The 23,962-nt window shown below is 43.8% G+C and overlaps 1 protein-coding gene across 1 annotated transcript in view; it reads left to right on the forward strand.

The window, feature by feature from the left end:
- The first annotated feature begins 9,485 nt into the window (after positions 1-9,485).
- The window catches only part of FRK (fyn related Src family tyrosine kinase), a 108,245-nt gene continuing 93,768 nt past the window's right edge, over positions 9,486-23,962 (forward strand). The window contains exon 1 of the mRNA XM_019520067.1: positions 9,486-10,445. Within this exon, the coding sequence (XP_019375612.1) occupies positions 9,988-10,445 (458 nt within the window). The 5' untranslated portion in view covers positions 9,486-9,987. The remainder of the gene's footprint in view (positions 10,446-23,962) is intronic.

Below are 23,962 nucleotides of genomic sequence, written 5' to 3' on the forward strand. Positions count from 1 at the left end.
CCTTTCTTCTCATTTCCTCCACCTCTGTGGGCCCACTCTTGGCCTATTATTGTCCCCGTCTCATTTGTTTCCTTTTCCCTTATCTACACCCCCTTCAGTCCTTCTGCCCCCTTTGCCTGCCTGCTTTATGGTGCTATACTCTCTTCATCTTGTTTTCTTTTAATAGTATTTGCAAATGTTTGGGGGCAGAACTCGACCTGATTCTCTGCCCAAATTACATTTCCATTCCTTTTTACACTCTCACACCACATAACTCTCCTCTTCACACACCATGCAAATTGCATATGGGCAGGCCATTGCCAAATGTCCCTCCTTCTTGCACTTCAAACACAACTTTGGCTGTTCATAGTAAATCACCACCCTTTTGTGGGTTGCTAAGGTGATTCCCAGAACCAGGTGTCATACTCCATCTGCTCCCACTGAGTCCATCCAGAGTAATACCTAGGCTCTCGAGGCCCTATCCCACACTCCATGTGGGTCTTGGACCTTGTCCACATTCTCCACTCTTTCAGAGTTCCTCAATAGCCAAAACCTTATATTGTCTTCTTCAGTAAAGTCCATAGACTATTCACAATTAAGATGTATTTCTCAGATAACGTCAACAGCCCCCAAATCAAAATGTGCCAGGATGGGGTCTCTCTGGTATTCCTTGTATGTATCCCAGAATGTTCAGTATGTTGTCTCATCCCTGAATGTTACCTCCCAGTCCAAGTTGCTCCGCATCTAAATTAGGCAATTCATATCAAGCACACAAAACTTCAACATCCCCTGCAGTATCACCCTGCCGAAATCCAGTTGAGTCATTTCTAGCTTTGAAATACCTAAGCAAAAGCCTTGCCTTGTCGAGATCCTCATGCAAAACTGCTCCCTTCTCCTGGCTCTCATCCATTCTCCTCCAGCAGGTGCAGTCCATCTCATCTCTTTCCTTGCCACCATTACAAATGTTGCTGCTGCTGACGCTGCCACTTCTGCTCCAGCTGCTGTCACCAATCCTACCTAAGCCTTCCAGCCAGACTATTCAACTGATGAGAACCTACCACAAAGATAGAAGAGTGCAGGCCATCTGAATAAGATACATGGTAGTGCCCACTGCATTCAGTACCAACTCTTTTTCAAGTCATGGTGAGCCACTATGTTGAATATCTTTCATCTTTCTCTTCACTTCCACAGCTAAGCAGTGCCTTTCTTCCCAGTGACTCTTGTTTCTTCACCAGACTTAAATGTTTCACAAACATCACCAAACAGGGCCTCAGACAGTTCACTTAGAATCTGTCTGTCTCCTCCTCTCTCAGCCTGCCACATATGATTAGTGTGGTCCTGCCCTCCATGAGGGGAGGCCAGGCCAAGTTGTCCTGCACCTCATCTGTGTATACATTTTTGGAGTATCCCAGGACTCATGACAAGAACACCTGGTTCCAGTCATGAGTAGGGGGATAATTCACATGTAGAACTTTTCTGAATGGTATCAGGGACACACACATATATTGAGCAGTGCTGTGGGGTCACCATTAGGGTAGCCATCATAGAGGACATTCCAGTTTTCTGTTACTCTGTCCTCTATTGATACAAAACCCAATGCCATTATGTCCTCTATTTTTCTCTTCAAGAGACATAAAGGTGTCTGGTTTCATATCAATAGAGGACAGAGGACAACCAGACTGTCCTCTATGATGGCCACCCTAAGTCACCATGGCTGGACTCTGCTGGGCTTCAGCCCAGTGAACTGTATGGTAAATATAGCCTGTTGGCTTTACACTAATATCATGCATAGTTTGTAATGTATAAGGAGGTACAAAAGTACTGCTTAAAAGTATGTTTATGGAGTACCTGTGCTAAAACTTGCTGCAGAAAAGGTAAAAAGCATCAATTCTATATGAACTATGAGTATAAGGATACCTGTAGTAATTTAACTATATTCAAATTACTGCAGGCATGTTTATTTCAAAGTCACTATTTTAAAATTTGCCCCTCACTTCCATGTGCTCAGGGAGAGTAGGGTCTGACAGTAAGGGGCAGTGGGGAAAGGGGGAAGAAGCTGGTGGGACAGAGGGCAAGGGAGCCACCTGATGTGCTCAGATTTATTTTCCATGTTGCAGCAGTAGTAAGGGGACAAATTCAAGACAAGCCTCTAATAATTAGATTCTATACGTGGAAAATTTATAAATTTTCCATATATAGAAACTAATTAATGGGTGGGTCATATTATATCCAGGGTTATCTTATATTTGAATAAATATGGTACATGCTATTCTTTATCAGGCTATTTAGATTAATGTAGCATATCCTTCATTAATATTTTGACATATTAGTATCTTAGCTGTAGTCAGTCAGACAAATTAGTCAGACAAATGATGGAACAAAATGAAAATAAATTAGGAGGCTAAAGAAAACTACATAATTATTAATGCAAATTCTTAAAAGGTGATGTAGCAGGATCTTTATATCATGCCAAATATCCTGTAATGTTTGGGAAATGCTCAACTTTGAAGTCACATTCACTTTTCTGACCTCCTGCCAATAATTTTGAAAAGGGGCCTGCAAGCAATACATCCTGGAAATTTCGCAATAAATCTGGAGAACTTTGTAATAAAATGTCTCTCTGACGTGTCTCTTGTGAAATTTAATGGTGATGAGTTTTTAAAAATGTTTATATGTATACTCATATGGTCCAGGAGATTTTTAAACTAGCTATGAAATTTAATAAGTAGCTTTTAGGGCTTACTGGGCAATCCAAGAAAAGTAATTAAATTAATAATAATAAAAAAAATGAAAATAAGACCCACTTGCACTTTACAAACAATTGTATTGTTTGCTTATATTTTGCCTTTGGATTAGTAATTTAGGAACTACAGTTTATACAGAAAAAATTGTTGTTATTATTTGACTCTAAACAAACCTTGGGCAATTTTTGATACTGGGGATTAGACATATCTCTATAAATTATCCTATAACTCTATGAATGGCAGCCTTCAACTACCTGAGTGGTTACAAAAAGGATGAAGCTAGACTTGTGTCACTGTTGGTAGAGAAAAGAACAGGGAGCAATGGTCTCAAGTTGCAGCAAGGGAAGTTTAGGTTAGATAAAAGAAGAAACTTTCTCATGAGGAGGATAGTAAAGTACTGGAAGAGGCTACCAAGAGGGGTTGTGGGGTCTCCATCCTTAGAGGTTTTTAAGACCTGGGTGGACAAAGCCTTTACTGAGATGAACTAGTTGGGGATAGTTCTGCTTTGAGCAGGGTTTGGACTGGATTACCTTCTGATGTCCCTTCCAACCCAAATTTTCTATAATTCAATTTTAATGGTGTACCAGGGAACAAGAAGGCTCCTGTTACTTGAGAGGAAACTGCAACAGGGTGAGGTGGCTCAAGGAAAGCTAGCTGCTAAGGAACTAGCTATCTGCTAGCTGGTTTGTAGCCCAAACCCAGCAATAATAGGCACAAGGGACAGACAGGCTAGTTGCAGACAGTCAAAAAGCCTAAGGCTGAATCGATTCAGTCTTTTAAGGTTAATCTAAAATGGACAGATTAAATTGAAACAGAATTGAACAATACATTTCCCTTTGATTCAAAATGCAACCACATGCCTGCAGTAGCTTAGGTTAGAAGCTGGGGGTACTAGAGCAGAGCTCTCTGGCTGGGTGTTTGGTGTCTGGGATTTGCAGTCCAGAATTACAACAACAGGGTTCTGCAGGGCTGCTCATCACTTCTTCTTTCTGCTTCCAGGTGCCTCTGGGATCTTAGTCTACAGTTCAGCCAGCTGTAAATTTGAGTGGGAAGAACCTTTCCTGGCCCCAACCCTCGGCCAGGGTTTGCCTGGTTGGAGGGGTCACTTCCCTACTCCCCGCCACAGACTGGACTGCATCCCCAGCTGTCTTTGCCCCCTTCCCCTCCAGCCTTCAGCCAGCCCTCATTGCTCTGACTAGGGAGCAGAGGGGTAGGGCCAACCCCGCTCTCTGGACAGATCACCCCAGTGCTGTCAATCGTGCAGGGATGTCGGGGGACTGTGATTTAACCTGGAAGCGGTCTGGGATAGAAGTTTCATAAACTGGTTTGACCCAAATCAGTTAAGTCTGATACTTCATTCAACCAGGTTCATCTTAAACCAGTTTCAGCCATTTTGGGACTGGTTTACTGTGCACTGAAATTCTGTTCTGTTACAGGTTTAAACCAGTTTCTGATTACTTAAACTGGTTCATGTGTCACTTCTGTCCCTAGCCACAGTGAGGCTACTTAGGGGCTAAAAGCTGTAAACAGCAGCTGAGCAGCCACAAGGACAAACAAGCAGGCAGGCAGGCAGGGCCTTAGGGTCAGAATAAATACATCGGTGATGGCTGCTGAGTCACCTGACTGGTGTATGAGCATGTGTATGAGCTTAGGGCCTGAGCCTACACAGTTGGTCTGGCCTGGGAAGTTGCAGAAGCAAGAGCTCCAGAGCAAGAGGATTGCTGGCAAACTTCTAGCTGGCATCGGGGCTGTCTTAAGGAAGGCAAATATTACATCCCAGGGAATTGTGTGCAGAAAAATTCAAAATGATGTGCAGCAAATTCAAATTATGCAAAATTAATTCCCTTTTTTTTTTTTTTTACAAATTAAATATAACACTATTTGAACCTTCTTCAGAAATATATGCAGGTACTTGTGTGTGGGGTGGGGTGTGGTTGGGGGGGAGTGTCATATGTGTGTATGTGAGGGTTTGTGAAGGTGCGGGTGGGTGTGGGGGCAGGGAGGTTGTGAAGGGCAATGGAGATGTGGGGGTATGCGTGGGGTTTGTGGGTGGGTGTGGATATGGGAGTGTGTGGGGTTTGTGGGGGAGTGTGGGTTTCCTCCATGCACAGCCCCCCAAGTGCACACCCCCTGCTTCCACATGCCCCCTGGGCACAGCCTCCGCCACCACATGTCCCCCTAACACAGCCCCTGCCACCAGCAGGCTCTCTCTGTGCTCCTGGCAGCAGCAGACAGAGTCTCCAGAGGTGCATGGCTCTGTTGAATCCTGAGGCCTGTATATGGTGGCATGGAGTCAGGCAAGTTTGGAATGCTGGTGGGCCTTCAAGCGAGATTGAGCTAGCTCCATGCCAGTATATGGGGCTTGCGGCACTGCAGGTGGGAACCATGGACAGTCCCAGGCACACAACTTTGCTTGCCCTGGCCAGGAGTGCCCCAAAGGCCCACCACCAGCAGGCACTCCTGGCCAGGGCAAGCAGAGTTGCAGCCAGCGGCAGGGGCTTTGCACCATGGGGTGAGGAGCATATGTTACAGGGGCTCACGCTCATCCACAAACCCCGCACATCCCCACGGCCACCCCCATCTCCTGCAGGCAGGAGTACCCCTCCCTGCTTACCAGCTACACCCCCAGGAATTATGTGATATTATGCAATTATGCACAGTCATATGTTTTGCATGCAAAATTATGCAGGTGCATAATTGCATAATTCCCTGGGATGTAAAACATAGTGCCTGCTATAGGGGAACATTACCTGGGGTAAGGGGAAGCCTTGTTATGGAGGCAGGGAGCCAGTGTTTATGTTTGGACTCAGAGGGGATTTAGTTTGTTAGCCACAAGGCTTACTCCTTGGTTATAGTTTAAATCAATTGCTTTGGGTAGAGCTGAAAGGGGAGTGTGAGGAGGCTACAGCAGGGTGCTAGAGGGATGCATTGTGGGCTAACCCACAGTGGGGTGACAAGGGCACACCAGTGTTTTGAAGCTTGCTAAAGCCTTTGGTTCAGGACACTGTAAGCTTAGGCCTCGGGGACAGTCTAAAACCTAGAGGCAGTCTGAGAGGGGAGCTGAAGCCTGGTACAAGTAGAAACCAGATTGGGCCAGGGGGGTGGGTATGACACCCAAAAGGGGTGAAGCCAGGCCAAGGGGGCTATGCACACTCAAAGGACAGACATGGCCAGGGGGTCCAACACCAAGAAGCATGTACCAAGATCAGGGGGCCTGTGCACAGAAGGGCAGACCAGGGCCAGGGGCCCAGCAGTTTAGAGAAAGGCAGAGACAGGACCAGGGGCACAGCAACACAGAAGCCACATCCAACAGAGTGGATCTGAGCTAAGAGGCCCAGCACATGAGAAGGGACAGAAGTCAAATGGGCTGAGGTCCGACCGAGGGAAACTGATTGGACAGGCGACATCCACGAGGCTTGGGCATGGCTAAAAGGAAGATGAGGTCATGAGCAATTAGACCATAGCCCAAGAGTGGATGAGATCTTGCTTAGGGGTCCCTAGGGCAGCCTCCCTTTTACAAGCACATATTTATACCAAGGCTTGGCAGGTAAGTAGAAGGGGAGGATGCTTAAAGGATAGAGGAAGATGGGACCACCAGGTGGCATCACTATCACCTATCCCTGAGGCCCCTTTGTTACAAATGGATATCCAGCAAATACATTCTTAGGAACTGGCTATACACAAAGTTTTGTATATGTGGTGGACTTACCGATAACAGCTCGGTGCACTGGGCTCGGGAAAATCTTCATTGTGATTGGTGAAAATGTTCCACCAACCAGACGACGGCCAAGGAGGGGCTTTCCCCACCCCTACACAGGGTGAGACAGAGGGCCTGGCCTTGATTGAGGACTGCACTTTGCAGGTCCAACAGCACTCCAGGGGCGGAGCCCCCAGAGGGAATAAAAGAGCTGGGGAAGAGCTGCCGAGTGGGTGGATGCTGCTGCCTTCAAGAGCCCCTGTGGATGCCTTGTGGCGGATGGCTTCAACCCCAGTCAGTGTGCAGTGGAGGGCACAGGGCGAGACCCTGGGAAACCCTGTGTAGGACAGCTTGGGTCTCCAGCCACTTGGTGCACACAGCACAGTGCACGGAGCCAGACCCTGGGAGCAAGAGGCTTGGATCTGCAACCCCTGGCATGCGGCCAGGGCTCCCAGTGCACAGCACAGAGCCAGACCCTAGGAGCAAGAGGCCCAGGTCTGCAACCCCTGGCGTGCTGTCATGGCTCCGGGTGTATGGAGCCAGCGAGACTCTGGGAGCCATCCGCAGTAGCTCAGGTTTCCATCTCCTGGCATGTGGCAAGGAATCCAGTGTAGGAGACGCTGCACGGAGGGTCTAGGACCTGACCAAGGCCCGGAGTCACGTAAGGGTCTCCAACCTTGAGCAAAAGCCAAAGTCCCCATGAGCACACGATGGTGCTCAAGGCTCTGAACAGGGCGTGGCCCAGGAGGAGCCAGAGGCTCCACAGGCTTCTCCAAATGAGAGCCACGCGCTTGAGGGGATGAGGAACCCCATCTGGGCATCAGATTCATGAGTTGCTGGGGAATTGGGTTCCCACAGGGGAGGGGAAGCCCTTTTAGAAAGGGGTTCCTGGAGAGGAGGTCCAGAAAAGGTCCCTTTTGAGTTTGTGGGATGCCTAGGGGACTTGGTGTGAGGCCAAAGGGGCAACAACTTCACAGGTCACTCGAGCATAATCCAGGCCCCAGGAATGTGGCGGGGCCTTAGGGACCCTTTTAATAGTTTAAAGTTACTTCTATTGTGCCTTTATAATTTATGATATTGTGCCTTATATTTTATAATATTGTATGCTATGTTTTATGATATGTGAATTGTGTGCTCCTGTATCAGTAAGAAAACTAACATTAGAGTGTAAAATCTATATTGAGATTCTGCTGTGACCCTTCCCCATTACTTACCTGGGTTTACTTATAACTTTCCTGAACCCCGGTTATGGTCATCTATTGTAGAGAAACAAGATTATTAGTCCTATATTATCTATAAATATCTGTATCAGTTATATATTAACAGTTATTTTCTAAAGTTCCCTGTAAATTGTAATACATTTATAGATACTTAAGTTATCCCTTGTCCTGGCCTGACTCTATAGAGATTAGAGGGAAGTGGATGGTATTTTGCAGATCCCTTCCACAGCACTTCTGCTTAGCTATCTATCCCTTCTATTTAGAGAGGGGAGCACATACTTGGGTGAAACCAGGTTACATATAATGCTAACAAATGGAAAAAAAGGAAAACTGTTTTGTTCTGAAATCTTTTCCAGCTATAGTAATTTAAATGTTACTTATAGCATCAGCACTAATATCCTTTTGGACTGAGTCTGATTTTTTACCCTGCAGTTTTCCTTCATCCACAGGCCTTTAAAATCTGAAGGCAGTTGATAAAGTGTTACAAAAAAACCCCAAAATGACGTTTCTGGCTATACGTATATCTTGTTATTCAAGAGGGGGCAGGTTGCATGTGACAGGGGTTCATTAGGAGAGTTTTACCTAATGGCAGCTTATGGAACAGGCACTGTGGCTGCTGTAATAAGAAGTAAAATCTGGAGCAGGGCTAAATTAAGTATTAGACTTGATAGGAACTGCAGCGATCAAAGATCACTGGGTTTGTAATGACTTCTAAGAGTCTCCTTTACTCTGCGTCCAGTTCAACTTCACCCCAAGGACATTGAAAATGAGGCATAGTAAGAAAGACCAAGCCCTAATCATCTATCCAAAGGAGTGCTAGTACCGGGTGAAAGGCATTTCTGGTCTCAGTCTTTCAGGTAGTCTCCAGTCCACATTGCTTCTCCAGGGTTCTCCATCCCACCCCTGCCAATACAATCCCAAATGTGCCTGGGATAATAAACATAGGCATTTTCATTTTCTTTCCCACACACCTGAATTTGCACATCAGTTCATTTCCCAGCATTTTTACTGGAAATGTATATGTGAAGAATGTGAGAAATTTTTGAGCCCCTACGTCAACTGATGGGAACTGTTCACATCTCTACTGCTATGTGGACTGGGCACAGTATAAACTACAGCTGCCCTAAATTGTCTTTAAGAGCCATTATGAGATACAACTCTCGTGCCAGCTCTGGAACAGTGTGCACCCCCTGCAGAACCAAGAAGGAGGTTCCCTACATTAAGGGAGATTTCTGCCTGTCCGAAAGCTTTGCTAGCACCAACTGTGCTGTACAGAATCTGTCCTGTAGTGGCTCTTTGTCACATCAGTGCCCGAATGCCATTATAGTGTCCAGTGACTGTGGTGAGAGGTACTTTAAAAATGTAAGTAGACTGGGAGAACAGCTTTTCTGTTTTTGTTGCCATTGCAACCAGACAGATATAACAAGAGATATTTGTACTACAAGGCTGGTGCAATTTACCAGCAATGTAGAATGAGTCTTGGCCAGGTGCCTGTCTCTTTGGTCCAGGCATGAGGAAAGAATTAAAATTCATCCTTTAAGTCCCAGATATTTATTTTTCTCTCTGTAAATCATGACACTGAGCTTGAGAACCTCAGGGACAGCAAGGGGGATTTTCTAAATCCCTGATGCATAGCAAATCTAACCTTGTGTGTTGAAAGCAGCAGCAGACGCGGCAGGTGTGCTCCCAGGTGAGGGCGCCTGGGGGGCTGAAGCATGTGAGCAGGGCTCCCATTGAGAAAAGAAACCAAAGCAAAGCAGGAAGCAAATACAAAAAATATTCTGGCAGTTCATGTCATCACAGGCTGTTTAAAGTAACAGGCTGACCAGGCTGGTTAATCATTACTAAGAGCTAGAACATGCAGAGAGATTCACTACTAACTACGCAACAGGAACTCATTTGAGAGAAGAAAAGAATCATCAGAAACAGCAAAACTACCAAAGAATCAATGCTTAGATTTTCTCATTATTTTTACTTTTTTTGTGTGGGGGACACAAGGATCAATGATTTTTTGTTCCTCCAAGATTTCAGACTATACACTGTTCATACGTGTTTTCTTGATTGGACGAGGAAGTGAAAAATTCCCCCATATGAGCTATTGCACTTTAATGCTCAGGTTTCACTCCTGACTCGGGAGTTGCCTTATAATGAGCTCTCAGTGGAGCTTTGGAAAGAGAAGTTTCCAGCTGCAGTAAGATTTATTTCATTTTGTGCCAAGAGGGAAAAGAAATTCTACAAAGAACTAAAATGTTGATGATGCAGACATTTGCTTAAGAGTGTTGCATCTGGGAGACGAAAAAAAAGAATAAGGAGGAGAGAGAAGGCGGCTCAAAGAAAGAGTATCAGGATGGGGAACTTTTGCCAGAAACACTGCCTGTGTTTTGTGTCTTGTGCTCCTTGGCTATTCCAAGACAGAGACTGTGAACAGAGTGAGAAACACAAGACTGGCCAAGTCATCCACAATCCAGCCTTGGTAGGGAATGACTTGCAGCCACGCAGCCTCTCCCAGGGAACATGGAATATGCCTGAGCCAGACAACAAATATAAAACAAAGCCTCTTCCTCCTCTGCCTTGTCCAAAGCAGAAGAACTGCAGGTTTGTGGCGTTGTTTGACTACCAGGCCCGCACTGAGGAGGATCTGAGCTTCTGTGCCGGGGATAAGCTCGAGGTACTGGATTCATCCCAAGAGGGTTGGTGGTATGCTAGGCTTCTCCTGGCAAGTGAGTCAACACGAACTGGTCGCAAGCTCCAAGGCTACATCCCTGCCAATTATGTAGCTGCTGATGAAAGCATTGAGGCTGAGCCGTAAGTAGCACACACATTTTATGTGCATGACTATGATCTTTTTGACTTAAAAGAGTGACTTGTGATTGAAAAGTTCCTTACCTAACAAGCTGTCTCCCTGACTTCCATGGTGCAATAAGTAGTAGAACTAGTCAACATGAGTAAGGAAATCATAACCTGGTCCTAAACAAATAATTAGTTAAGACAAAATATCCACAGGGTTTGTTATAATCTATGTTACTCTCATCTCCGAAATGCTTTAGTCATCTGCTTTAAAATATGTGGGAGTACTGGGTAGATCATGCCTGGTAGAGATAGTTGCTATGATTATTTTTGTATACTGCTACACACACACACACACACACGCACGCACACGTGTATGCATGTGCTGGGCAAGTATGCTGGGCACTTTTTGAAGAGTCAGACTAGGTCTCTGTTCCAAAGAGCTTGCAGTCTAAATAACTGTAACTGTATTAAATTAGTTAAAGGCTTAGCAAGCTATAAAACTGCCACAAAATACAATGATGAGTGTGTCTCTAAAGCAATGATTCTCAACCAGTGTGCTGCAGCACCTTGGGATGCCTCAAGGTTCTTTCAAGGGTGCTGCGGGGTGCCGTGCAATGTGAGCATTGTTAGATGTACAAACATAATTCACAAGATAAACCCTCAGCTTTCAAGCAGGCATCTATAATGTTAAAACAGTCTGACCTATTGCGGACTTTTCAGAGTTCTTTGCATCACAAGCTTTATTATTTTTCTGTAGTCAAAAAACAACTGAAAACTAAGAACTGGCATTTTCTGAGATGTGCCTTGCATTTAATGAAAGGTGCTAAAGTCGAACGAGGTAGGGAACCGTACTCTAAAAGGGCTGAGATCTGTTTTTATTTATGGTTTGTGAGTATTGCATCCTTTTCTTTGGAATATTTGAAGTTAACCTGTAGCATTATAAAAGGAAGATGATGGATGAAGCAAAGTAACATACACTGGATTTGTTAATGTCTGATATAATTTGGCAAAGCATCCAAATATTTGGCCGCTTCTGCAAGACTTCTCTGCACTAACTTCATCCTTCTTTTTGTTCCCGCCCATCTATGGCAATGTGACAAAATTAAGCTTTCAGTCATGGTTTCTTGGACTCTATCTTTGGTGCCTGGGATTCCAAAGCAACCTGTTGTCCAAATACTAACCAGATTCAGGACTGTTTAGCATCCAAGTCATCTTAGATCAATTTGGGTGCATTCATCTGGGAGTAAGCATATAAAATTGATCATTTAGAAATCCATTGAGAATAGGCTATTTCACTAGTGGCATGAGCCTTGGTAGGACATATTATTATGTGTATATTGAGGTTAGCTACATTTGATCTTTAGCCAAAAGATCCATTTATTAACCAAGAACAGATGCATGTTTCTGCTAAAATGATTACCACAGGAATAGACAGCAACACAATATCATTAAGCTTCAGAGATAACATTGATTAGGGACAAGTAATATGCCTTATTTTACTATCTGCAGAAGTATATTTCAGTCTTTAGAGGAACGATGTTAGACTTATTGAGATAAATCCTTTGTCTCTGAAATATGTCCCTGACATTCCTGATGCTTTGGCTGATACTTAAGACTCAGTAATTCTACCTTACACTAGCTGAGGAGTCTTCGTGCTGGGAACCAATTTTGGGTAGCTTGAAGTTTTGTTTGTACTCTGGAGACCTTAATTTGCAGGCTCTGTCTAGTGCATTGCATTTGTACACTGAGTCAGGCAGCACTTCTTTCATTCATATTCAAAAGACTATTTTTCTTGAACCACAAAAAATTAATTTGCTGAACAGCATTTCTCTGAAGCCACCAGAGAAATGCTGATGTGCTCCAATTCTGACCCCTGCTCTCTTTCAAGAACTGGTTTCCTTGCAAGTTTTCCAGGGTTTCTGTTTCTTGTCACAGTTAGAAATACTGTCAAAGCAACTTCTCTAGGACTTAGCAGAATCTTATTTACCCTACTCTCTCTTATCTTTCTAAATGTTCAAGATTTGATATGAGGTTATCTCCCACAGCGTGCATAATTTGCGCTGAACAGTCCTTCTTTTCTCCTTGTTGGAGTATCACATTTTTTTCTCTTTCCTTTTTTTTTTTAACCTCTCTCTTTTTTTTCAACAGAGGGAATATTAAATTTTGCCATCTCTGTTTTTGCTTCGGAATCTTGAAGGGGAGCTTCTTCAGCTCGCAACTGAAGGGTCCTTTTTTCAAGAAGTTTCCTTCAAGGAGTTTGACTTAGGAAGAAATCTAAGTTATTGAGAATAGAAAAAATGTTTAGTTACCTTGTTTTTATTACTTTTTGATTTACCTGTCATAAGCCCTCTAGGTTCTACCTCCAGTGTTATAGGAATGGACATTTCCATGCCCATGTGCTGTATGGTGTATGGATCCATGGTGATCTTCTAAAATTTATCATCAGACTTCATTTTTGTTGATTACAATATATAGTTGTTTTACCCGTTTTTTTCCCCCCAAAACATTGAAATTATCTATCTGTACTATATACAGTGAACAGTATCTATCTGTCTGATAAAGTCAATCTACATGTTTATGTTCTTTTCGTTCCGGCATAAGACAGCACTGGGTATCATCTGTCATGACAGGTTTCTTGTTCAAATATCACGAGATTCTATATTTTTTTCCTTCCACTTTGTAACTGGAGGCATTAAAAATAGACTTTCTGACACAGGGGGCATCAGTTAGACCAATGATTCTCAGTTGATTGCTGTGGCACCCTGGGGTGCCTTTAGATCCTTTTAAGGATGTCATGATGCCTGGGCCCTGTGGGAGGCAATGCAATTTCTGCTAAAATGCCCACTGACCAGCACCCCACAGACAAATGGTACCCACAGCTGTTCCCCAGCAGGCCCCATGGTGGCCACCCCATGCTCTGACTGGTGTACTCTGCTGCAGGCTGGTGAGTGGAGCCAGGCCTTACAGCCCAGCTCAGACCCCTACTCCCACTCCTCTTATGCTTCTAGGGTTGGAAGGAGGGGCAGGTGGCTGCAGTCACTGGCCTGGGAGATCCCAGAGGTTTATTCTCTGGGGTAGACGGCTGCCCTGGTTCCCCTGTAGCTGAGGCAGGGGAACCAGGGCAGCACCCCTGGGCACTGATTTGTTGTGGGGCAAAGGAAAAACAGCAGCTGCTGCTGAGGTCACATAGCTGCATTGGCAGTATGGTATCAGTTGGAAGTTGCTGCTGCCTCTGCGTTGCAGCTGCCCTAGGTGACTGGCTGCCTTGTTACACCTCTGGGGTTGGCTTTTGGGTTTCCCAACTTGTTTGGCTCCAGACAAAACAGTTCATTTGTTCTAGCCAAGGTAAAACTACAAAGGGAATTACCTCTCTTTGGCCTCTATGACAGGTTACATAGATTGCTCAATTAACTAGTTAATCACACAATAAATTTAAATGTACAAAATAAGCATCACATGATAAAAATATCTATCCATCTATAAAAAGAGCTAACCAGCTGTAAAGTTAGTGCTTGAAAATATGTAACAGCTCCATAGTTATCTATCAAGCTTTAATTTGAATGTGTAGCAGGGCCTTTTAATTCAATCTAGGTAAGTCTGTGGTAATGTTGAGCAGGTAGGGAAAACAATGGGAGAAAATGGCAGAGATTAAATGGTTCTCCCTAACCATGAATTTTTCGCACCTTTCTTTATGCCTTCATAACAAAAATGGATCTGTTTGGATTCTTGTGTTTGGAAAGTCCAAACAGAGGCACCACTAAGGATAACTTTGCTCATCTGTGCTTCTCTCTTAGCAGAAGGCTCCTTCTTGGGATGAAGGTAACTATGTATGGAGGGCAGAGTCTAGATTATCACACAAACATGTCAAAGGATGCATTTTACTAGGTGGCCAAAATCTATTTTTGAGCAGTTGGAATTCTGCCACCCTTATTCATGTTGAGTGGCATCTTGCGCTGTAATTAGTCCCTAAGGCATTCAAAAAAGCCTGAGGCTGAATCAGTTCAGTCTTTGCAGGTTAGTCTAAACTGCACAGATTAAATTGAAACAGAAGTGAACAGACATTTACCTTTGATTCAGAAAATGCAGCCACATGTCTGCAGTGACTCAGGCCAGAAGCTGGGGGGGGCGGGGGGTTGAAGGGGTGATGCTAGAGTACAGCTCTCTGGCTGTGTGTTCACTTCCTCTTCCTGCTACCCCTGAGGTCTCTGGGATTTGTAGTCCAGAATTACAGGAGAAGGATTCTGCAAGTTTGGTTTGCTGGTGGCTTCCCTTTCCTGCTTCCAGTTGCCTCTGCATTTTGTAGTCCAGTTGCAGCCAGTAGTAAGTTTGAGTAGGGGAAAAGGTATTTAGCCCCCCTCCCTGGCCCTAGACCCTAGCCAGGGTTTGCCTGGGGCTGGGGGGTGGGGGAGGGAGGGTAGTTTCTGTAGACTTGGCTGCATCCCACAATTGTCAGCCAACCCTCACTGCTCCAGCTAGAGAGCAGAGGGGCGAGGCCAGCCCTGCTTGCTGGAGCAGACAGCCCAGCCCAGGGCTGGAAAGCATGCTGGGGGACTGTGATTTAACTTGAACCAGGAAGGGGGCTGAGACAGAAGTTTCATAAATTGGTTTCACCCAAATCAGTTAAATCTGATGCTACATTCAACCAAGTTTGTCTTAAACTAGTTTCAGCCATTTTGAAACTGGATTATGTGCACTGAGCTTCTGTTCTGTTACAGGTTTAAACCAGTTTCTGATCACTTAAACTGCTTTATGTGTGACTTCTGTCCCTATCCGAACAAATCAGTGCTGGTCAACATAAAGAAAGTGCCAGAGAGAAAAGATAGTTATTACTCTTTAGCCAGCTGTGTTGTGATGGGGGAGGGCAGGGCAGGGCAGGCTCTGCCCTGCCACAAACATTAAATATTGTATGGATCACTTAAAGACTAAAATAATGGGGTGCTATATGAGTATTCAAGATAGAGAGAATAAGGTCCTTAATTTTTATGTTGATTAGTAAATAACTTCTTCCTTGCTGACTTTTACTGCACCTGCTGTTCTCATACTAACAATATTGTTGTCAATGAAATGTTAGGGTGTACTTGGTATTTTCAGAGGCAGGTGTGTTCTGTCTGGGTGTACCTGGAATGCTTGATACTAATCAAGCGATTAAAGATAGGCATTTGTTTAATTTAACACAGTCACCCATGATCTGTATATGGCATTTCACTTCCTGAGGACTTAAATGTGTAATAGTACAAAAAATATTCTACCAAATATTTTGGTATATAAAGAAACAGCCTGAATAGCAGGAGAAAACATTTATGTCTATGAAGCCTCTGTATACTTCCCTCCAGCTGGGAAGAATCCAAGCAGTAGAGGATCCTCTATTTCCAATTCTAAGGAGCTGGGCTCTGCACAGCTTAGGTATATACCTCCTCACTCCTTTTAAAATTTTTTTTTTCCATCTTCTAATACAGTAAAAATGCTCCAAATCCATTATTGTTGTAATTTTGTAGCTGCAGAGTCAGGGTTGGACTTACCATATTATGGTTAATCACAAATTTTAGTGTGGGTTAGAGATACAATTGTTAATGATATTTCCACCAGCTCCAGTAACTTTAGCACAACAATGTGTGCACCCACTGCTAATTTTTTTTGGGTGGAGCTTCTGTTATTAAAAGACAATTTTTTTTTCCCTGGAGCCTGACTGCATGAGCTGTGCGGGGACCCAGTCCTTCCCTCCATGGCTGTGGTCCCTGGGACCACCTGAGCCAGGTACCTGTGGGCAGGTACCCCCGGGGGTGGGGGGGGCTGCTGATGCTGCAGAGGGAAGCCCAAGGCCCCTTGCCTGCAGCCCTGGGACTGCTCTGCCCACTGGCAGCTCACCTTCCCCTCCCTGTTACTGGAGAGGCATGTACAACATGGGTGTACACGACACAGGGGTTTACTTTGCCTTAAATTGAAGTGGTGTTTTAAAAAACCCACTGCTTCAATTTAGGGCCCCCGTTTTGCCTACGTACACCCTTAGGCAGCTGGCCCAATTAATAGGAAATTATCAAAGACTTTTGCTCATTTAGAGAACCACACTACATCTTAACAGAGTTGCCCGGTTAACACTCAGGTAGTTCTTCTGAGCCCCGTGACCTGACAGGGTTAGGGTATGTATTTCCTTCCTTCCTTTTCATACTTTTTCCCAGTCGGAGCCTCTTAATTTAAAATTATTTGGGCAACTGCTTGTTATTTTAATAGTAACATTTTATAAGTGTAGGGAATGTTCTTTTGAGGCCTTGATTTCACTCATTTTGAGAGTACAATTTTATAAAGGGATAGAATGTTCTATGAAGGTAGGTTCCTTCTAGCTTTTTTTTTTCTTTGTGCATCAGTTTGTGCCCAAAGTGATGATGTGGGCAAGGTTTCATATTGTCAGTGGGAATGTGCTAGAGAAAAAAATGGCATCTACTTGATCTGATAAGATCTACATTTGGAATTCTAATTTTAAGGGTTTAGAAATAAGCAGCCATAATATAAACTAACCCAATGAAAGATCTGTTCATCATTCTTCAAGTTTAACCTTCTTTAAAAATAAAGAAAATGGGATGAAAGAAAGAGGAACAATTTGAATAGGTTTCTAGATGGGGAAGTAGAAATCTGAACTAAAATATAGGAACTTTCCTGACAAACAGTAGGTTCTCTCTCTCTCTCTGTGCCTTTTCTGTGTTGACTGCTTTCCTGCACTGTAAACAGGAACCATAGTAACACAGATTCACCTGTCCTTCTTTTCTTCCTGCCAACTGTTTTAACTAAACAAGAAAGCAACATGGTGCAAATTATTACGGAAAACAAATACTGCCCAGCTGTACGGTTGAACCAAAAACTAACCAGTGGGAGTGACAGTGCTACAGAGAAACCTGTCTTTGTTTCTTAGAAAAAGGGTGGAATCTCATTATGGTGGGCCTCTTTCTTATAAAGAGCCCATTCACTATTTATCTACAGTTAATTGTATTATATTTATTCCTCCCAACAGTACAGACACAAAGGAGTGCCATGCAGTAAATCCAAGCACAAGTAGTGGAGCACATCTTACAAGTTTATTCTGATATTAAAGCTATCAGTTGTTCTCAGGATGCTGTCTATATTGGTATTTCACAACATTTTGATACTAGAACCCTCCTTTTTAAGTTGATGTAGCTAATTGTGAACACTGCCATTCATATTGTTAAAGATTTTCCCCTAACAAAAGCCTTCATGCAAGATTTAAAAAATCTTCATATTGTAATACTTTCTCCCTTTTTATATATCTAGTGAATAGTGAAGCAGTTAGTAATGCTGCTATTTAAAGAATCACCACTAGAATTTGAGTTGGTGTGAGTAAAGTAGTTTATAGCTCAAGGCTATTATTTCAGGCTCTTTGCAACCTCTACTAATGGTTGCGTTAGTTAGATAGGACATTGTTCTAAAGTTTTCTTCACAAACATAGCAGAGAAACATGCTTCTTTAAATGAAAACTGTGACTGCAGAATATCTGGAAAGTCTGTCTATATCCCTTTTCTCCCCCTACGCTCACTTCACAAAATGCTGTCTTATTTTTAACATTAGGACTAACAGTAATTCTAGAAGCGTGCTATATGTTGTAAAGCACCTTGTTTCTTGAGTTTCTGAGGCTCTGTCCACCTCTAAAATTAAAAGTTCCAGCTGTTCTCTTATATAAAAGCAATCTTTATCACAGAAATAAGTAGTTATTGTGTACCTGTAATGGCTGCATAAAAATTCTAAAATAAAAGTATTTTCCTTAAAAGATGATACAATTACATTTATTTAAAGTATATGCAAGTTTTAAAGCCAGAAGTACAATGCTTGTTAAATTCCCCCTAAATAACTACTGGAGCAGTAAGGCAAAAGAGGGCACATATTGTAAAGCTGTGAGGAGATGCTTTGGTTGTGTTCTGCTTTGTGGTTTAAACACAAATACATGATGCATGTGACCACCCACCATTCCAAAGAGAAACTTTCTGGTCTAAGCCAGGAAAAAAGATTCTTAAAATCAAGACTCTTTGAATGATTTTAAAGCCTATAATCTAACATTGAAATTAAATGGTATTAACTGTACTTCTTATAAAACAAAAGTTCAGAATACTGTATGCACGTTAAGGCTGAGATTCATAAAGGGACTTAGGAGTGATGATGCTGTGTTCCCAATCCAGGAAGTTATAAGCCTAGGTCAAGGAATGAAATTCACAAATCTGAGTTGGATATCTAAGTTCTTTAAACTTTAAATGGTGAGACTTTGGTTCCTAGGAATAGGATTCATAGGCTAGGGATAGACATTTACACACAAACTGGTTTAAGCGATCAAAAACTGGTTTAAATCTGTAACAGAACAGACATTCAGTGCACATAAACCAATTTGAAAATAGCTGACAGAAATTTGAGATAAACCTGATTCAATGTAGTATCAGACTTAACTGATTTGGGTCGAACAGGTTTATGCAGTGTCTGTCCAAGACCCTTTCCTGGTTTAACTTAAACCAGAGTCTCCCAGCATCCCAAATGCTTTGCAGCCCTGGGCAGAGCTCTCTGCTCCAGGGAGCAGGGCTGGCCCTGCCCTTCTACTACCTGGCTGGAGCTCTGGCAGAGGTGGCAGGCACACCAGCATCTGCCTGGCTTCCCCATGCAACCGCCCCTACCCCTCGCTGCTCAAGCAGGGATTCTTCCTTCTCCTCTCCCACAGCATGAACCATAGCCAGAATGTGGTACACTAGCAAATGCTGAAAGGTGTTTGTATAAGGCAGACAGGACGGTGTCCACTGAGGGCTTTTTGGAGCTAATCTACAGGTAGCTGGTAGTGTCCCTCCATTTTTTCCTTGGAAAAAGCTCTTTAAGAAGAGTTTGAACTAATGAGAGAGCCTTTTGTTTTGTTGTGATGGGGTGCTAAATACTCTGTTATCACCTCCCTGCTGGGCTGGTCAGGAGCAGTGAGGGAGGGAGGGGGACCCCTCCCTAATCGGAGCTTCCCCTCCCTAATTGGCGCATCCTGCTTGCCTCCCCCCCTCCCGCCTCAGCTCAGCCCTGTGGGAGAGAGGGAAGGGCTGCTCTAGCATTCCTAGTGTCCCCTGACTTCTAGCGTGAGCCACTGCAGGCATGTGCCTGCATTTCTTCAGTCCGGAAAGCATGTCTGTGCGGTTACAAATAGGTTCAGCCTAGCGAGGTTTTACTAACCTGCAAGGATTGAATCAATTCAGGCTCAGGCTTTTTGAATGTCTGTCCCTAGCCCTAATGGCCAGCCTGCTCAGTGGGGGTTGCAAACCAGGCAGTAAATGTAAAGGAGAAATGGATGTCTGAAATTTTGTCTCTGAGGCAATATCTGTGAATTCTCATTGCAGCCTTGAGTGTACATATGTATGTGAGACTAAAATTCATAGCCTTAATCTACTTTCCTCACACTTGGGTGCCTAAGTCAGTCCCTTATTTTCAAGAGACTGGCTTGCAGGTGGCACTACCTGCTTTTGCACAAACCAGTGGTTTGAGTAGTCCCCTAAAAAGTGGGAGACCAGGGTTCAAAGCTTTCTTCAGCCAGAGAGGTTCAGATTCACATCTCTGAATTTACAGGAGAGTACCCTAATCATAGATTTCATAAACATTAGGGCTGGAAGGGACCTCGGAAAAATCACTCAGTCCAGCCCCCTGCCTCAGGGGCAGGAAGTCAGCAGCGATCATAGGATCGCAGCAAAACAGACATCCAAATGTCTCTTGAAGGTGTTCAAAGTAGGTGCTTGAACCACCTCCAGCGGCAGTCTATCCCAAACCTTGGGGGCTTGGACAGTAAAGAAGTTCTTTCTTATATCCAGCCTGAAATGGTCATGGAGGAGTTTGTGACCATTTGACCTTGTCATCCCTTGGGGCATTCTGGTGAACAGATGTTCCCCCAGATCCTCATGAGCACCCCTGATAAACTTAATGGTGGCCATCAGCTCACCCCTGAGCCTGTACTTTTCCAGGCTGAAGAGTCCCATGGCTCTCAGCCTCTCTTCATAAGGTCTGTTTTCCTGACCTCTTATCATGCGTGTGGCTCTCCTCTGCACCCTCTCAAGCTTCTCCACATCCTTTTTGAATTGTGGAGCCCAAAACTGGTCTCAGTACTCCAGCTGCGGCCTCACCAAGGCCGAGTACAATGGGAGAATGATGTCCTGGGATTTGAAGCTGCAAAATGCTAGATTTTATCAAATACCACAGTGTATGTATGCATGGACAGATTTAGGATTTTAAAGAAGGGGTTGTGACCTTATGGAACAGCATGCTGAAAGGCAGTCTGAGCTCCTTGCCCCAGGCCCAGACAAAGCTCCAGGCTTGGGCAGCCTGGGGTGCTTTACAGGAATGGGGGCAATGGGAGAAGGAGTGGGAGCAGTCTTTTTCTGCCTTGTGGTGGGAGGTTGGAGAGACCACATCTATCTGATGGCCTGACGAAGAGCCAGGTCCCTTCACCCTACACTTGCCCCAGGAATCAAAGCGGGCTGTAGCTATATGACTGTTATTTGCCCACCACCCAAGATTCACCACTCTGTGTGTGTGTAGAATTATATTCATGTGCACAAATAACAAGTAACTACTCCCATTAATGAAAGTGAGTGTCATACCTGTGAAGGTATTGTAATGTGGCAGGTAAATTGGTCATTGCAAACTTTATGAGCACCAAGCTTGGCATTTTCAAATGCTAATGTTACCAAGAATTATGTCATAATTTACTCAGTTTTGAAATTACAGAATTTTCTTTGTTTCATCCATCATTGAAATTAGTGTATACAATACACTTTGTATTTAGTTTATACTTGTTTCTAATATCATACCATGATGGAGAGATTGATGATGAAGTGTGTCAGTGCAACGGACCACAGCCTTAATGATCATTTACAGACATATGATTTTGGGTACAATGGGATTCAGGTGGCCTTTAATTAATCCATACCACCTACTTACTTACAGACTAGGGGGAGGGAAGACTCAAGACATGCTGAAAACATTGTACAATTATTTATTTTTGCTTCTAGATCAGGCTAAGATTTATAAAAATTCAGTATTTAAACTCCTCACTCTATATTTTAGCCATGTCAGTACTGTAGGGTAGGGCACTCAGCACATTAGGAGTAGGTGGGGGTTCCAGTCCCCTTGTCCACGCCTGTATCTACATTTTATATTAAACAGCTATTGCAGAAAATCTGAAATAGTCCCCAGGGCAGGAACCAGATCTGGGATTTACCTACCTTAGCTGTAGTCCAAGCACTTGGCAACAAATCAATCCCCAGTTTTCACTTTCTCTCTCTGGCCCCATGAATTATTTCCTATACAGCAGGGGTGGCCAGCCTGTGGCTCTGGAGCCACATGCGGCTCTTCAAAAGTTAATATGCGTCTCCTTGAATCTTTGCACAAGCACACAGTGACCAGCTTCCAAATGGAAGAGACCATTTGGAATGTCCAAAGGGAAGCTGGTCACCATGTGCTTGTGCAAAACAAACGAAACCCTGGCATGCATCCACTGATGCATCTCAAGCAAAACCAGGGACATCATCCTCGCACTTTACTCGGCCTTAGTGAGGCTGCAGCTGGAGTACGGCATCCAGTTTTGGGCCCCTCACTTCAGAAGGGAAGTAGATAAGCTCGAGAGAGTCCAAAGGAGAGCCACCCGCATAATCAAAGGCCAAGAGAGCAAGCCTTACGAGGAGAGGCTGAGGGACATGGGATCCTTCATCCTGACAAAGAGAAGGCTCAGGGGTGATTTGGTGGCTGCCTATAAGTATATAAGGGGTGTGTACCAGGATCTAGGAGAACAGTTGTTCACCAGGGCTCTCCAGGGGATAGCAAGGTTTAACAGCCACTAACTTCTGGAAGGCATACGGAAAAACTTCTTTGCAGTCCGAGTGTTCAGGGTCTGGAACAGACTACCCCCCAGAGGTGGTGCAAACACCTACTCTGGATTCATTCAAAAGGTGATTGGATGCTTATCTTGCTGGGCTCATTTGACCCCAGCAGACTTCCTGCCTATGGCAGGGGGCTGGGCTTAATGATCTAACAAGGTCCCTTCTAGCCCCTAATGTCTATAATGTTTATGAAATCAATATCCTTCAAGAAAGCAATTACAATCTATTAGTGATCCCAGTGCTCTGCATTTCCTTATACTTGCACTGTAAACGGCATTGTTGCCCAGCTTTTTAAAACTAGCCACCAAACTAGTCGCCAAAAATAAATTCTTAAACCCATGTTCATTCATAAAATAATTAAAGCAGTATGATTTACAAGAACTGCTGAATGCTCACAAATCTCATCAAGAGTTGTATATGTTCTGCATTATAAGCCCCACTCTCTGCTCCCAGTTTTGCAAATATTGACTTGTATGACTAGTTAAGTCTCTTATATACTTCTTCTAAATAAGGGATCCTCAAGGTTTCCTTTTGTTGTACCTTTTCCCAAACTCCTACAGGTTTATGAATGTTTATAACTTTGTGTATAATTTTCAGCTGTTCACATGGATGAATTGGTACCTTATTTATCTATAGAAGATTGCCCATTGTTTTTCCACCCTTCAGAATGACAATTTGATTAGTAGGAAATTTGCTGAATATTCAAAGAGAATAATAATTAGATCTTCCTCATTATTAAGAGGTTAAATTACTTGACAAATCACACACAAATATTTTAATACCAAGGTACCACTGGCAGTTTCCTGACTTAGTGTTACAATGTATTTGAGTGGGAGTTTTAACTATTTGGTGGAAAAGCAAGAGGTCAGTCTTCCCAGTCACCCTGGCAGTTAGGAATGGTGTCTGAAGAAGTATTGAAGAGTTATTTTTTCCCCTAATGCAGATATGTTCAGTCAAGAGTCTGTTACTGAGCTGCAGATGTGTCCTGCAACTCTCTGGAAAGGGGAAAGAGCCAGAATCGGTTTCGGGTTTCAGACTACGTAATTTCTCTCTGATATCAGTCAAGGGAAGAGGCATGTTTTGGCTACTACAGTCCCTCCATATCATACACTAAAATATTATCTGAAAGAGGTTTAGAATCTGTTTGTGTTGCTGGACACCATATGAAAAAGTTTTTGTGCAGAGCTACTATACCTAATATTGATGGAAATATCTGACCCAATAAGTTATTTAGTACTTTTCTTTTGTGTATAACCTCTTTCTGCAGCTATATCAGCTGATTTCCACCCCAAATTTTAGTTTTTGGATACAGATACAGACCTCTCTCTCATGAATTTAGGGCTTATAGGTCTTTGAAAGCAAGTCCCCTGACACGGCTTTATGAACACTCGTGGTGCTCTGGAGAGGTGCCGGAGGATTGGAAGAGGGCCAACGTGGTTCCCATCTTCAAAAAGGGAAGGAAAGAGGACCCAGGGAACTACAGACCAGTCAGCCTTACCTCGATCCTGGGCAAGCTGTTCGAGAAAATTATTCTGGCACACATCCAGGAGGGGCTAGCAGGGAACTGCATGCTCAGGGGCAACCAGCACGGGTTCATCAGTGGCAGGTCCTGTCAGACCAACCTGGTGGCCTTTTACGACCAGG

This window comes from Gavialis gangeticus, unplaced genomic scaffold (genome assembly GCF_001723915.1).
Source record: "Gavialis gangeticus isolate Ggan-Ray unplaced genomic scaffold, GavGan_comp1, whole genome shotgun sequence".
Lineage (NCBI taxonomy): Eukaryota > Metazoa > Chordata > Crocodylia > Gavialidae > Gavialis > Gavialis gangeticus.